The following is a 13,860-nucleotide window of genomic DNA, read 5'->3' as shown; positions in this document are numbered from 1 at the left end:
TTATTCAACATTATTATCAAAACAAATAGTGGTGCTGTCTACTGCAGCCATAATAATACCATCATCCTCATATTCTGTCTGACGGTTGATCATATTGATAGTTACTGTTGATACTAATCCTGTTTAACTATACTGTTTAGCAAGCACTGTCGACAGTGTTGACACACTGTCGCAGTGGATAGTGTTGACATATTGTTGACAGTACTCCTGCCAATAGTTTCACTACCATAAACCGCTTTTAAAGGATGAAAAATATTCATAGGATTCACATTTTCTGCTGTTAAAAATCTATCACTGCATGCTGTTTTAACCATGTTGACATATTGACCATACTCGACTCCATTTTAACTGCTACTAAAAACAAACTGGTAAACTGATTTCAACACATTATCGCAGGTTTGTACAGGGAAATTTTAGCTATCATGTGCTGCCATGCCCAATTTGATAGTACCTTTTGTCTTCGTGTAGCATGCTAGTATGCAAAATTTATCAGCCGAGCCTCTTATTTTGTGTAAGGGTACTGCAAAAAGAAAAATTCTGAAATTTCATGATTTCTTCTCTTAAAAATTACCCCAATAGTACTGTTATATTGTATTAGTTTTCTTTTATTCTTAATGATTTTAAAAACAGTGTTTCTTTTCTAATGATGAATCTACATTATTCATTATTATTTTCACCCAAAATAAAAACATCATTTAATCTAAAAATTTTATTTTTTTCCTTGGATTGCTACTTTACTTTCCAATGTTACTTTCAGTTAAAAATTATAAAATAGTAAGAGTAATTTGTCTCACTCTCTTTCTATATTAGAACCTGTATTTCCTGCTCTTCCACTTTACTACAGCTTTTCCATGTGTTAAAAAACTGTAAATAAATCAATCCTCTCTCTTTATACTTAGACTATACTTTTCTTTGGATCTTACACATCCTTTTTTCTGTCATACACATCATTAAATGTTATTGAAGATGTACTTATGACATGGAGTAGCTTTTTATCCAACTTGCTTTCTAAATTTGGTATGAAAACTGAACTTGTTTCTTTTGTAGCCATACTTTTAGTGAAACTAAACATCTTTGCATCTTCCAACTCATTCTGTTGTTCTACAAGGGCTGTTATGAAAGTAACAAATAGTTTAGTAATTTCTCTCAAGGAGGTTGGCACACATATGGGACTTAAGGTCATTTGGTTTATTGACATTCTTCAGTGCAGTATACCACTTTGCTCTGTAGTTATTTATGTGTGAGCTGTGAGATGTTTAAATGAATGAGACACAGTTGATGTTGCCACCAAAAAATAAACTTTTAGGAAGCTAAAAGTTTATGGCATTTTATGGACTTGTAAAATGTGATACTGATTTAAAGTATCACATTGAGTAACTGGTTGTTATGTTATGAATGAAAGAAAAGTACAAAAATAAATTAATACAAAAACTATTTTAGAACAGAATAATTAATGTGCATGAAATTGAGTGTTTCTGATAATATTTAATCATCATAAGCATCTTCAAGGAGAATATTGAGGATAAAATGAAAAAAAAATCATTTGGTTACAATCTTGGAATTTTGAAATTGACTTTTCAAATGTTTTTTTCTTCTAAAAATTGAAGGAATTTTTAGATGGCAAGCAATTTCTGTTTATACTTGACATTGATCAATCAATATAGCACAATAGTTCTCAGAGTCATTTTCTATTGCTGTTTAACTAAATAATTATTTAACTTTTTCACCCTTTAGATTTATTTAATATAATCTAGATATGTAATGAAGGTAGAATTCAAAAAGTTTTAAGAAAAGGTAAAATTTTTAAATTGAATTCCCATGAATTTTCCATTTAAAAAGAAGTATTAACTGTTCAGTTACCTCACTTGTAGAAAGACATATTCTACTAATTTTAGATCAGGATACAATGAAAAAGTCAATTATAAAAAGTAATAAAGTAAATAATATTACTGTCTTATTTTTAACGTTTGCACTCATGTAATGTGTGCCTCCCATGTAATGTGCACAACTCATTCTTGAGAACAATTACAGAAAAAATATGTATAAAAACATTAGCTACATAAGTATGGTCTGAAGTAAGTTAAAATAAAAAACAAATGTGTAATTAGTTTTTAAAATTTAAATGATTAAAACAATAAGACTCATACAAGGTATAATTGAAATCAACCAAAATGGTATCAGCTTTTCACTAGGTTATACGATAAATCTTTATGTATTAATAACATTTATTTATAAGAATTAAGTTTTGACAACTAATAGTAACCTAGTAAAAATACACTATAGAATTATTAAATCATAAGAAAGATACATCCACCTGTTATTACTACACCACCCTTAACCTTCATGTGATGGCCACTCACATTTTTCATAATCCTCCAAACTAGTTTGGAGGATTATTCATGCACCCATTACCCATATCATATGTATGACATACATGGTACAAGAGTAGACACTACTGAAGTGAAGTAATAATCTACATAAATTTTATATCTTTAATATCACTAGATTTATCAATGTTTATGCATCCAATATAAATCACTGTATTCCACTAGATTCTCTTGCTTTTTGCTTAGATTTGCAAAACTGATTATTTCTGACTTTTCCCAATCTATTATTAATTAGTACCAGTAAGTGGTATTTTATAGTTACAATTAAAAAAGTATTAATTCTTCAGATGACGACTATGTCACTTTCGAAAGACCACCATGCTCATAATTTTGCAACATGACAATGCGTAGCCTTACACATCGCACACTACTACAGAAGCTCTCCGCAAGCTGAAGTTTGACACTATTTTGTATCCACCATACTCGCCAGATTTGGCTCTGTGTGACTTCCACTTTTTCCCTTATCTCAAGAGGAATCTCAAAGGTAATCAATTTACCACCAATAATGAGGTGAGGGAAGCTGTAGCCACTTAGATAAGAGAAAGACCGCCAGAATTTTTCAGTGACGAAATGCAAAAACTTGTCACACATTGGGAAAAGTATATCAGTATAAACAAGGATATATTGAAAAATAAATATTGCATTTTATAGCTAAGGTATTGAACTTTTTTCATTTTTTATTTCATTTCAATATCTCTTTTCATTCCCTTGCTATGCATACATGTGCAAAATTTATCAGCCGAGTCTTGTAGATAAACTAAGGATGACATCAACAGCAGATGTTGTGAAGCAGATGAGCTGTCACGCAGCAAAAATCTGCTGTTATTAAATGTGTAATGGAAAAATCAAGAACTAAGAAAAAATTCTAAATATTGTTAGTTTTTTTTTGTCTTCAGTCATTTGACTGGTTTGATGCAGCTCTCCAAGATTCCCTATCTAGTGCTAGTCGTTTCATTTCAGTATACCCTTTACATCCTACATCCCTAACAATATGTTTTGCATATTCCAAACGTGGCCTGCCTACACAATTTTTCCCTTCTACCTGCCCTTCCAATATTAAAGCGACTATTCCAGGATGCCTTAGTATGTGGCCTATAAGTCTGTCTCTTCTTTTAACTATATTTTTCCAAATGCTTCTTTCTTCATCTATTTGCCCCAATACCTCTTCATTTGTCACTTTATCCACCCATCTGATTTTTAACATTCTCCTATAGCACCACATTTCAAAAGCTTCTAACCTTTTCTTCTCAGATACTCTGATTGTCCAAGTTTCACTTCCATATAAAGCGACACTCCAAACATACACTTTCAAAAATCTTTTCCTGACATTTAAATTAATTTTTGATGTAAACAAATTATATTTTTACTGAAGGCTCGTTTAGCTTGTGCTATTCGGCATTTTATATCGCTCCGGCTTCGTCCATCTTTAGTAATTCTACTTCCCAAATAACAAAATTCTTCTACCTCCATAATCTTTTCTCCTCCTATTTTCACATTCAGTGGTCCATCTTTGTTATTTCTACTACATTTCATTACTTTTGTTTTGTTCTTGTTTATTTTCATGCGATAGTTCTTGCGTAGGACTTCATCTATGCCGTTCATTGTTTCTTCTAAATCCTTTTTACTCTCGGCTAGAATTACTATATCATCAGCAAATCATAGCATCTTTATCTTTTCACCTTGTACTGTTACTCCAAATCTAAATTGTTCTTTAACATCATTAACTGCTAGTTCCATGTAAAGATTAAAAAGTAACGGAGATAGGGAACATTCTTGTCGGACTCCCTTTCTTATTACGACTTCTTTCTTATGTTCTTCAATTGTTACTGTTGCTGTTTGGTTCCTATACATGTTAGCAATTGTTCTTCTATCTCTGTATTTGAACCCTAATTTTTTTTAAATGCTGAACATTTTATTCCAGTCTACGTTATCGAATGCCTTTTCTAGGTCTATAAACGCCAAGTATGTTGGTTTGTTTTTCTTTAATCTTCCTTCTACTATTAATCTGAGGCCTAAAATTGCTTCCCTTGTCCCTATACTTTTCCTGAAACCAAATTGGTCTTCTCCTAACACTTCCTCCACTCTCCTCTCAATTCTTCTGTAAAGAATTCTAGTTAAGATTTTTGATGCATGACTAGTCAAACTAATTGTTCTGTATTCTTCACATTTATCTGCCCCTGCTTTCTTTGGTATCATTACTATAACACTTTTTTTGAAGTCTGACGGAAATTCCCCTTTTTCATAAATATTACACACCAGTTTGTATAATCTATCAATCGCTTCCTCACCTGCACTGCGCAGTAATTCTACAGGTATTCCGTCTATTCCAGGAGCCTTTCTGCCATTTAAATCTTTTAATGCTCTCTTAAATTCATATCTCAGTAATGTTTCTCCCATTTCATCCTCCTCAACTTCCTCTTCTTCCTCTGTAACACGATTTTCTAATTCATTTCCTCCGAATAACTCTTCAATATATTCCACCCATCTATCGACTTTACCTTTCGTATTATATACTGGTGTACCATCTTTGTTCAACACATTATTAGATTTTAATTTATGTACCCCAAAATTTTCCTTAACTTTCCTGTATGCTCCGTCTATTTTACCAATGTTCATTTCTCTTTCCACTTCTGAACACTTTTCTTTAATCCATCTTCTTTCGCCAGTTTGCACTTCCTGTTTATAGCATTTCTTAATTGCCGATAGTTCCTTTTACTTTCTTCATCAGTATCATTCTTATATTTTCTACGTTCATCCATCAGCTGCAATATATCATCTGAAACACAAGGTTTTCTACCAGTTCTCTTTATTCGCCTAAGTTTGCTTCTGCTGATTTAAGAATTTCCTTTTTAACATTCTCCCATTCTTCTTCTACATTTTCTACCTTATCTTATTTACTCAGACCTCTTGCGATGTCCTCCTCAAAAATCTTCTTTACCTCCTCTTCCTCAAGCTTCTCTAAATTCCATAGATTCATCTGACACCTTTTCTTCAGGTTTTTAAACCCCAATCTACATTTCATTATCACCAAATAATGGTCGCTATCAATGTCTGCTCCAGGGTAAGTTTTGCAGTCAACGAGTTGATTTCTAAATCTTTGCTTAACCATGATATAATCTATCTGATACCTTGCAGTATCGCCTGGCTTTTTCCAAGTGTATATTCTTCTATTATGATTTTTAAATTGGGTGTTGGCAATTACTAAATTATACTTCGTGCAAAACTCTATAAGTCGGTCCCCTCTTTCATTCCTTTTGCTCAGCCCGTATTCACCCACTATATTTCCTTCCTTGCCTTTTCCAATGCTTGCATTCCAATCTCCAACTATTATTAAATTTTCATCTCCTTTTACGTGTTTAATTGCTTCATCAATCTCTTCGTATACACACTCTACCTCATCATCATCATGGGCGCTTGTAGGCAAATAGACGTTAACAATCGTTGTCGGTTTAGGTTTTGATTTTATCCTTATTACAATGATTCTATCACTATGCGTCTTGAAATACTCCACTCTCCTCCCTATCGTTTTGTTCATCACGAAACCTACTCCTGCCTGCCCATTATTTGACGCTGAGTTAATTACTCTAAAACCACCTGACCAAAAGTTGCCTTCCTCTTCCCACCGAACCTCACTAATTCCTACTATATCCACATTCATCCTATCTATTGTTAGTAATAAATTCTAAATACATACTTTATCAGTGAAACAAAAATAATACAGAACATTATGGAAGACTAGAAAACCAAAAAGAATAGTAATCTTGGGTATGGCATTTCATGAAAATGTTGAACATTTTTTTGGTTGATAAAATTCAAAATGAAAAGTTTTGAAACAAACTAGAACAAAGTTAATTCAAAAGTTTAAGAAAAACACAGTTAATAAACCATGTATAAAAACAACTAATGTTTGTCAATTTTTTAAAGAAAATAATTATAAGGGGAGACAATATAATTATAGATCTGATTTTGAAGACAGAATTTATCAAATACAATGAAGTTAAAAGATTTGCACAGAACAGAAAGGATGAAGAACAACTAGTCAGGTACAACAATTAAATTACTGATGGCAAAGAAAGTTAAAATTAATGAATTGTGGTTGTGGGAGCACAGCTGAATTACAATATTTTAGACATGCAAATTCATATAGATCTACCTGTTTAATGGTGTATTTGATTAAATTAATTTATTTACAATAGAAGTTCAATTTTATGATTTCAGGAGTGTTTCCCGTCATGAACTTTTCCCAATTAGAGCTCCGTTGATGGTTCTTGAACATTGTATTGCACCATTCCTTGACAAATGTGATGAAAATAATGATCACCGTATTACACTGGTTGAGTGGTCTAAGTGCCTAGAATTAGAAGAAGTAAGTACATTAGTTTAAGTTTCTGTTATTTATATGAATTATTTGTATACCATTACATTGTTTACTTTTTCACATTGATTAATATACTTACCTACTTTATATCAGTTTCATTGTAGTTATATATTTTTCTTTTTATTAAAATATTATACTCTTAACAAGAATAATAGTATATAAAATTCACCTGATTTAAAGAAATATATTTGGCTATTAAAAGAATTAACACATTAATAGGAGCCAAGCTCAACATTGAATATAGATTCTATTTATTGTATATTAATCAAAGTTTAGTCGGTAATTGCATGTAAATCCACTCTCAAACATTCAGTTCTCACGTTTGAAATATTATCTATTAAGAAAGTTTTGAATATGATTTAGGCTACAAACATCAATTGATTTTTACCAATTTGGGTTATTACATACTGTAATGGGTAGAGGAACTTCCAGAAAGAAGAAAAAGAAAAATCTAGAGGAGTGAATAAAAAGGAGTTAATGCTACCACTTTGGTATTTCTAACTAGTAACTTCCTTTGGTGTGAATAAAAGTAACTACCCCCTACAGTTACAACTTCATTTTTCAGAAAGGTAGTTATAACTTCACTTTTGATGTGAATAAAGTGAAGATACAACTACTTAAGTGTAGTTACAACTTCATTACTTTGAAGTCTAGGGTAGGGCATACTCCATTTTGTCAGTAACTTCGATCAGTTGTGTTTGACATGGTGATGATGTTCATGCATGTGAAGGAGGGAAAAATGTATAGAAAAAGAAGAGTTAAGAAGTATTAATTTTCTAACTTTAGAATTTATTCCATATAGTGATGAAACTCGGAGAAAAGCACTAACCCCAAGAAATCACATGGAAATATTTTTACGTTATACTGCTGAGCCTGGATTTCAGAATGGAGATGAATCATATTCTTGAAAAAGTTCATAACTGAATTCATTTCCCCATTACAGCATAACAGATGAATAATACAATATTACTATGGAAAATGTACTATTATTTACAAACTGTTGTTGGTGCATTTGGTTGCACCCATATAGAAATATAAAAACTATCAATGTACGAGGACGAATATATGAATTGGAAGGGTTCTGAGTGTAATTGTTCAGGTGAAGTGTGATTTAGAGGAAATGTTTATGAACACTAGTATCAAGTGGCCAGGCTTTGTACAATTGCAGTTGCTTGCATTTTTGCTTAACGAATGTTATTGGTTTCAATTCAAACAATAAAAGTAGTATTGAATACCCAAATATTCGTTCAGCTATGAGACCAGTACTTCATAGAGTTGATTTACTGATTCCAATTGCTCAAACTTGTTGCAAAGAAATTTCCGATTCCTCAGAAGGCTCAACTGATGAATCCTCAACTTCAATATATATTAATTGCATTCAGAAGAATCAAATACTGAACCTCACCTCATCACATAAGCAGAACTGAGCGACCTAATTCATAACATATATTTGTCAAAACAACGTTTAGAACTCCTAGGTTCACGTCTTAAAGAATGGAATTTATTAAACAATGATAATAAAATTTCAGTATATAAAAATTGAAACTAAAATTTACTGAAATACTTTAGAAGAGATGGTTTAATTTGTTCCTGCCATGGTGTTAGGGGGCTAATGTCCGAACTGGACATTGAATATAATATTCATGGTGTTCATTTATAGACACGACCAGAAAGGAGCTTAAAGGCAGTGTTGCATAACTCGAATAAGTTTTCTTCTATATCGGTAGCACATGCTGGGAATGAAATAAACATATGAGAGTATGTCAAAAAATTAAAAAGCTATTAAGTATAATGAACACTCATGGTTAATCATTGCTGACCTGAAAACAATAGGGCTTTTCGGTCTCCAGAGTGACTTTACAAAATTCATGTATTCCTTGTTTGTGTGGGATAGTCAGGCTACAGACAAACACTACGCAGTTAAAGACTGGCCAAAAAGAAATCAGTTTACGCCAGGAAAGGAAAATGTTGTCAATATTCCCCTTGTCGAAGTAGATTGTATTATTTTACTACTTCTACATATAAAACTAGGCCTGGTGAAGAATTTTTAAAAGCATTTGGTAAAGATGGAGACATCTTTAAATATTTAGCTGAGTTTTTTCACAATTAAGTAAACCCAGATTAAAAGGAATATTCATTGGACCACAAATAAGAAAATTAATTTGTGAATATATATTTGATAGCAAACTGAATCCTAAAGAACTAGCAGAATGGAAGTCATTCAAAGATGTTTTTACTGGTTTACTTGGGAACAAAAAGGCTGAAAAACAGCTTATAAATGAACTCTTAGTGAATTACAGAAATTTAGGCTGCAGAATGTCATTAGAAACTTGTTTTTACACTCTCATTTGGACTTTTTCCCTTTAAACTTGGTTGATAACAGCAACAAACAAGGAGAAAGGTTCCACCAAGATGCAGATGAAACAACGTTGTTATCAAGGCAAAAGGGATGAATCTATGATGAGTCTATGATCAACTGCTAGATGACAAAAAGAGAAAACTTCATTGAACACAAAAGGAAAATAATAAAAAAAAAATTTAAGATAAATGTAAATGTCTGCACAATAAAGGTATGAATTTTAATTGTTGTTATTTTTGTATTCTATTATTTAAGAAGTTTCTCAATATTTTAAAGGGGGATAACTAAAGATCTGAGGGTGATGAAGAAAAACTGATTTCATTTTAAAATTCATCGTAAAAAATACAAAATACATTCTAATTTACCTACTCAGTTCCAAATTATTATTTTTTTTTTTACCTGTTATTATGTTTATATGTTAATATGGACTTTAGCCTTTATTTTTTGCTCTGTGGTGTTGCTTTGTTCAAGGTTTTCTCGCTATTTTTTTGTTGATCTAGGCAAATGCTAGCACAATTCCTTTTGCAATTTATGGAATAGCACATCCATCCATTCAAAAAATATAATCTTTCTGGATTGATGAGTATTATTTTTAAAATATTGTTGTTAATGTAATTTGGCAAATTTACTTTTAAAGAATGTTAAATATATCTATTTTGTTGTAAATTTAGTTTGGTAAAACTTTCAAACTTATTTGTTTGATCCACTTTTAGTTATAGAAAAAAATAACTTTAACTGCCGAATACAATGATGAGATTATAGATTAATGATAGTTATATTTATGATGATGTATTATTACTTTCTTTCATGCAAATAATATTAATAATTGGTCTGATTATTGATCTGAATTTGTTTATTGTAGGACGATATTGAAGAACGCTGTGATGAAGTCAGAGATCGTGAAGATTAACTTATTAAGAAGATCAATTAAAAATTGATTGATATAATCAATAAATACCATTAATATATTAAAGAACTCTTCTTATTTAAAATAATAACAGCTGTATAATAAAATTTCATTGTGGTGTTTTATTTTAAGTGTTTTGTTTGTATTAATATATTTTAACATCACTAATCTGTGTGACGTTTTTAAACGTTATTTTTAAATTGTTAATAAATAATTATCACTGCCATTTTATTTTATAAAAGAAATAAATGTTTGATATTTAAATAGCCTAAAATTACTATTATTTTATTTAATATTTGTAATTAAAGTGTCAGATTAGAAAAAGTTTTATATATATATATATATATATATATATATATATATATATATATTTAGTTTTATGATATTCTTTTTCAAGAGTTTAAATATTTTGAATTCTTTATTAAAATGATAATAAAAATAGTATTTTCAGTTTTAGGCTATTTTTAACACTTGTTATATAATGAATAATAGTTACACTTACAATTTAATCAATAAATTATGTTGTAAATGATTCAGTTATTTATTTATTTTTTTTTTTTAATAATTTGAAAGTTATAAATAATGATCAGCTGGATGAAACATAGTTAAAGCTTAAAAAATAACTTGCTTTTTAAATACTTTTTAGAAAATGTCTCTCAAGATGATATTTCAGGAATTATTTTTTAAAAATTACCTTCAAAGTCTCTCTGAAATGATATAATAAAAGCACATGAGCAGAAATTTAAAGGAAGTTACTTGCTTCTCAAGGTTTTTCAGATCTTGGCATTTCATGAAACTCTCTAAACAAAAATGTAATTTTAGCACTGAAGAATTCTAGAAGGATGTTAATATGTATGTATTGGGCAGTTCTTTGCTTAATATCTTTGAACTGGGTGGATTGATTTGGATTAAATGTAGTGCAATGGCTTCTGTGTATAGGACACTGATGCTATTTAAATCTGGTCAAATTGAGCAAGGAGTCAGGTAAATATGGATAAATGGGACAAAATACATTTTTCCTTTCTGGACTCAGTCACATTCATGTATTAATTAGATGATTCCATTATTTCAGTATTTCTTTTTTGTTATGCGTTTGGGAAACTTCATTTAGGGTAGGCCTAATTTATTATCCTTTTTATGTCAGTTATTAGTTTTACATTATTTCTTCAGATTGAATCTGGATCAATTTTAATTAAATTAAATTAATTAATTAAATTAAAGAGGCATATACACTTTTATCAGGAAAACAAAATGTCCAATAAGTACATAATAATTCTATTAATATTTGTAGCAAATAAAAAGTATTATGTATACTGGTATATATTGGTTGGTGAAATCATTAAAGTTAAGGGTTTATTAATAATTTCCTCTTAGTAGTCTGTTGAGGGCATCACACATTAATTATGCTTTAAAAATTAAAGGAAAGTTTAATTGATTTTCCCAATGAAGTATAAAACCAAAGCCTTACTAAAGACAGATTTTTCTCAGGATTGAATGTTGTTTATAATTTGAGAGAATATGGACACAACTTTAGAATGAGTATACAATCAGATTAGTTCATCATCCATCAACTGCCAGTTTACTGCTCATGATGTTATTTTGAATAGAGAGATATTAAACATTTCTCAATATTTTACCGCTACACAGTATCAGTGCATGATTCTTCTATATTGAAAAGAATTAAATGCTTATAAGAGATAAATAATTCATTTTTTACAAAAAATGGTTTATCAATACCCATGGTTTTGGATTTCTTTACCAAGCATCTTCATCAAGATGATTATCTTCGAAGTGTATACAGAAAAGTGAGTTTCTTTGTCTGTATAATATGAGAGTGGTTCAAATACAAGTCATAATTTATTTTTATATATCTTATTTGTGATATAAATAGTAATAAATAAAATAAACAGTAAAAGATAAAATCAAGTATCTCTTACTTTTCAATGATATTCTTTTTACAATATATTTATGCTGTTATCATTGACGTTTCTTAATTCAGTTTCAAAGAACCTTACAGTTATCAAATCAGTTCCATGCAGCTTCAATGACACTATTGTAGCCAAATCAGGGCTGTACAGTGGAGAAGCAGATGTCCTGTTTCAGGTGACAAAGAATATTGCCATTGTTCAATTAGTAATGAAAGGATGAGGAATTTTGAATGACTGAATCTGAATCTTGACTGACTCTTTTGTCTGGTAAAAATTGCTGGCTTCATCTTGGCATCACAATATAACTGTGCTATATAACATAGTATAACTATTGTGTAGTTATGCATAATAGTTATTACACAGTAGCCACAATTTAAAGAATCTATTTTCACTTTTCTTTGAGGAGGAGAGTTGATATGTTTCCACTGCTTTCTTCCTTTCATCTAATAACATGTAAAATTATGGTCTCAAGTCTTACCACAGATCTCAGTAGAATATTTAAAAAATTTATCTGCACTTTATAATCATTGGAAAAGTTGAATCTTAACCGGTAAACATTTTTTTTCTTATGTCGTGGAATAAGAATGCACTATATACCTTTTGTATATGAACACTATCTTCCAACTTCTGTGACAGTTGTCAAAACTGTCACACAGTTATTTACTTGCTAGCCCAAACAATCTTATTAAGTTTTTAAAGCATGTTATGAATAACAGATATTCTCATTTGTAAAGCATGAAGTTAAATTTTCCACATGGACTTTCTCTTTCAGCATAAAATGATTTTTTTCCAATTGTGCACACTTATCTGTGCCAAAAATTTTCATTGGCAACTAAATTGCTTTACATTGTGAAAAACATTTTTAACTCTGATAAAAAGTTTTGTACTTTGTATTCTTTTCCCTATACCTTTACTGATCCTGCTATCTTCTGCCAGTTCACTAACCAAATATTTAAAACTTTTTATTGCTTCAAGAACTTCACCTTTTAGTTTTAGATTTCCTCACCCTTTAAGATTGCACGGTCTCCTCTAACTTCTTTTAGCTATTCCCTATCTGTAAGAAGATACTTAATTTTAAACAGGGAATTGGGAAAGACCTACCTAAGCCTTTGAGAAGAACTACAGCAAAACAACATGTGAAAACACTTAAAATGCTGCACTTAGTATGCAATGCAGCATATTAAGTTGGTGATCAAAAGTACAAAACTTTTATCAGTGTTTAAATGTTTTTCACAGACCATATTGAGGAATTTACAAGGAAATTAACAATCACTATATCTACAAAACTCTGATGTAAAAACAATTCAGCCATATATAAAAGTGCAGGCAGTCAAACAGAAGCAGTATGTGAAAAATGTGTCTAGTCTAAAATAAATGTAAAATAAAAAATGTCAGAATGAGAATGTATCTGCTTTAGATATTACGAGGTGTGATAAAAAAATACGGTGAATAATTTTTTATTAAAAAAAGTAATAAGGTTACATAGAATTTGATTTAATCTCCTTCAAAGTACTGTCCTTGGCTAGCAATGCACCAAAAAAAACGTTTTTAATTAAAAAACATTTTTTATTTGGGATTTTTTGTTATCCCAACGTTGACTCCATGACTGGAGGCATTTCTGGAAGGCGTCTTTCGGAAGAGCTTTCAGCTGCTCGGTCGTGGCCCTCTCAATGTCAGCAATGGTGTCAAAACGTTTTCCTTTAAGCACAGTTTTAATTTTTGGGAAGAGTCAAAAGTCGCATGGTGCTAAATCCAGTGAGTATGGCGGATGTGGACAGACAGGAACACTTTTTCCATCTAAAAACTCGCGAATGAGAAGCGAGGTGTGACACGGCGCGTTGTCGTGGTGAAGAAGGAAGCCATTGGTCCATTTTTCTGGTCATTTTCTTCGTCAAAGCATT

General features: G+C 30.6%; 1 protein-coding gene across 1 annotated transcript in view; it reads left to right on the top strand.

Annotated features, from left to right (window-relative positions):
• Nucleotides 1-10,162, top strand: part of SPARC (secreted protein, acidic, cysteine-rich) — a 124,236-nt gene extending 114,074 nt beyond the window's left edge. Inside the window, exons 8-9 of the mRNA XM_075361281.1 lie at nucleotides 6,606-6,753; nucleotides 9,987-10,162. Coding sequence (XP_075217396.1) covers nucleotides 6,606-6,753; nucleotides 9,987-10,034 — 196 coding nt within the window. The 3' untranslated portion in view covers nucleotides 10,035-10,162. The remainder of the gene's footprint in view (nucleotides 1-6,605; nucleotides 6,754-9,986) is intronic.
• Nucleotides 10,163-13,860: the final 3,698 nt, after the last annotated feature.

Source organism: Lycorma delicatula, chromosome 3 (assembly GCF_047948215.1).
Source record: "Lycorma delicatula isolate Av1 chromosome 3, ASM4794821v1, whole genome shotgun sequence".
NCBI classification, from domain to species: domain Eukaryota; kingdom Metazoa; phylum Arthropoda; class Insecta; order Hemiptera; family Fulgoridae; genus Lycorma; species Lycorma delicatula.
This window is presented reverse-complemented; position numbering and strand designations above follow the sequence as displayed.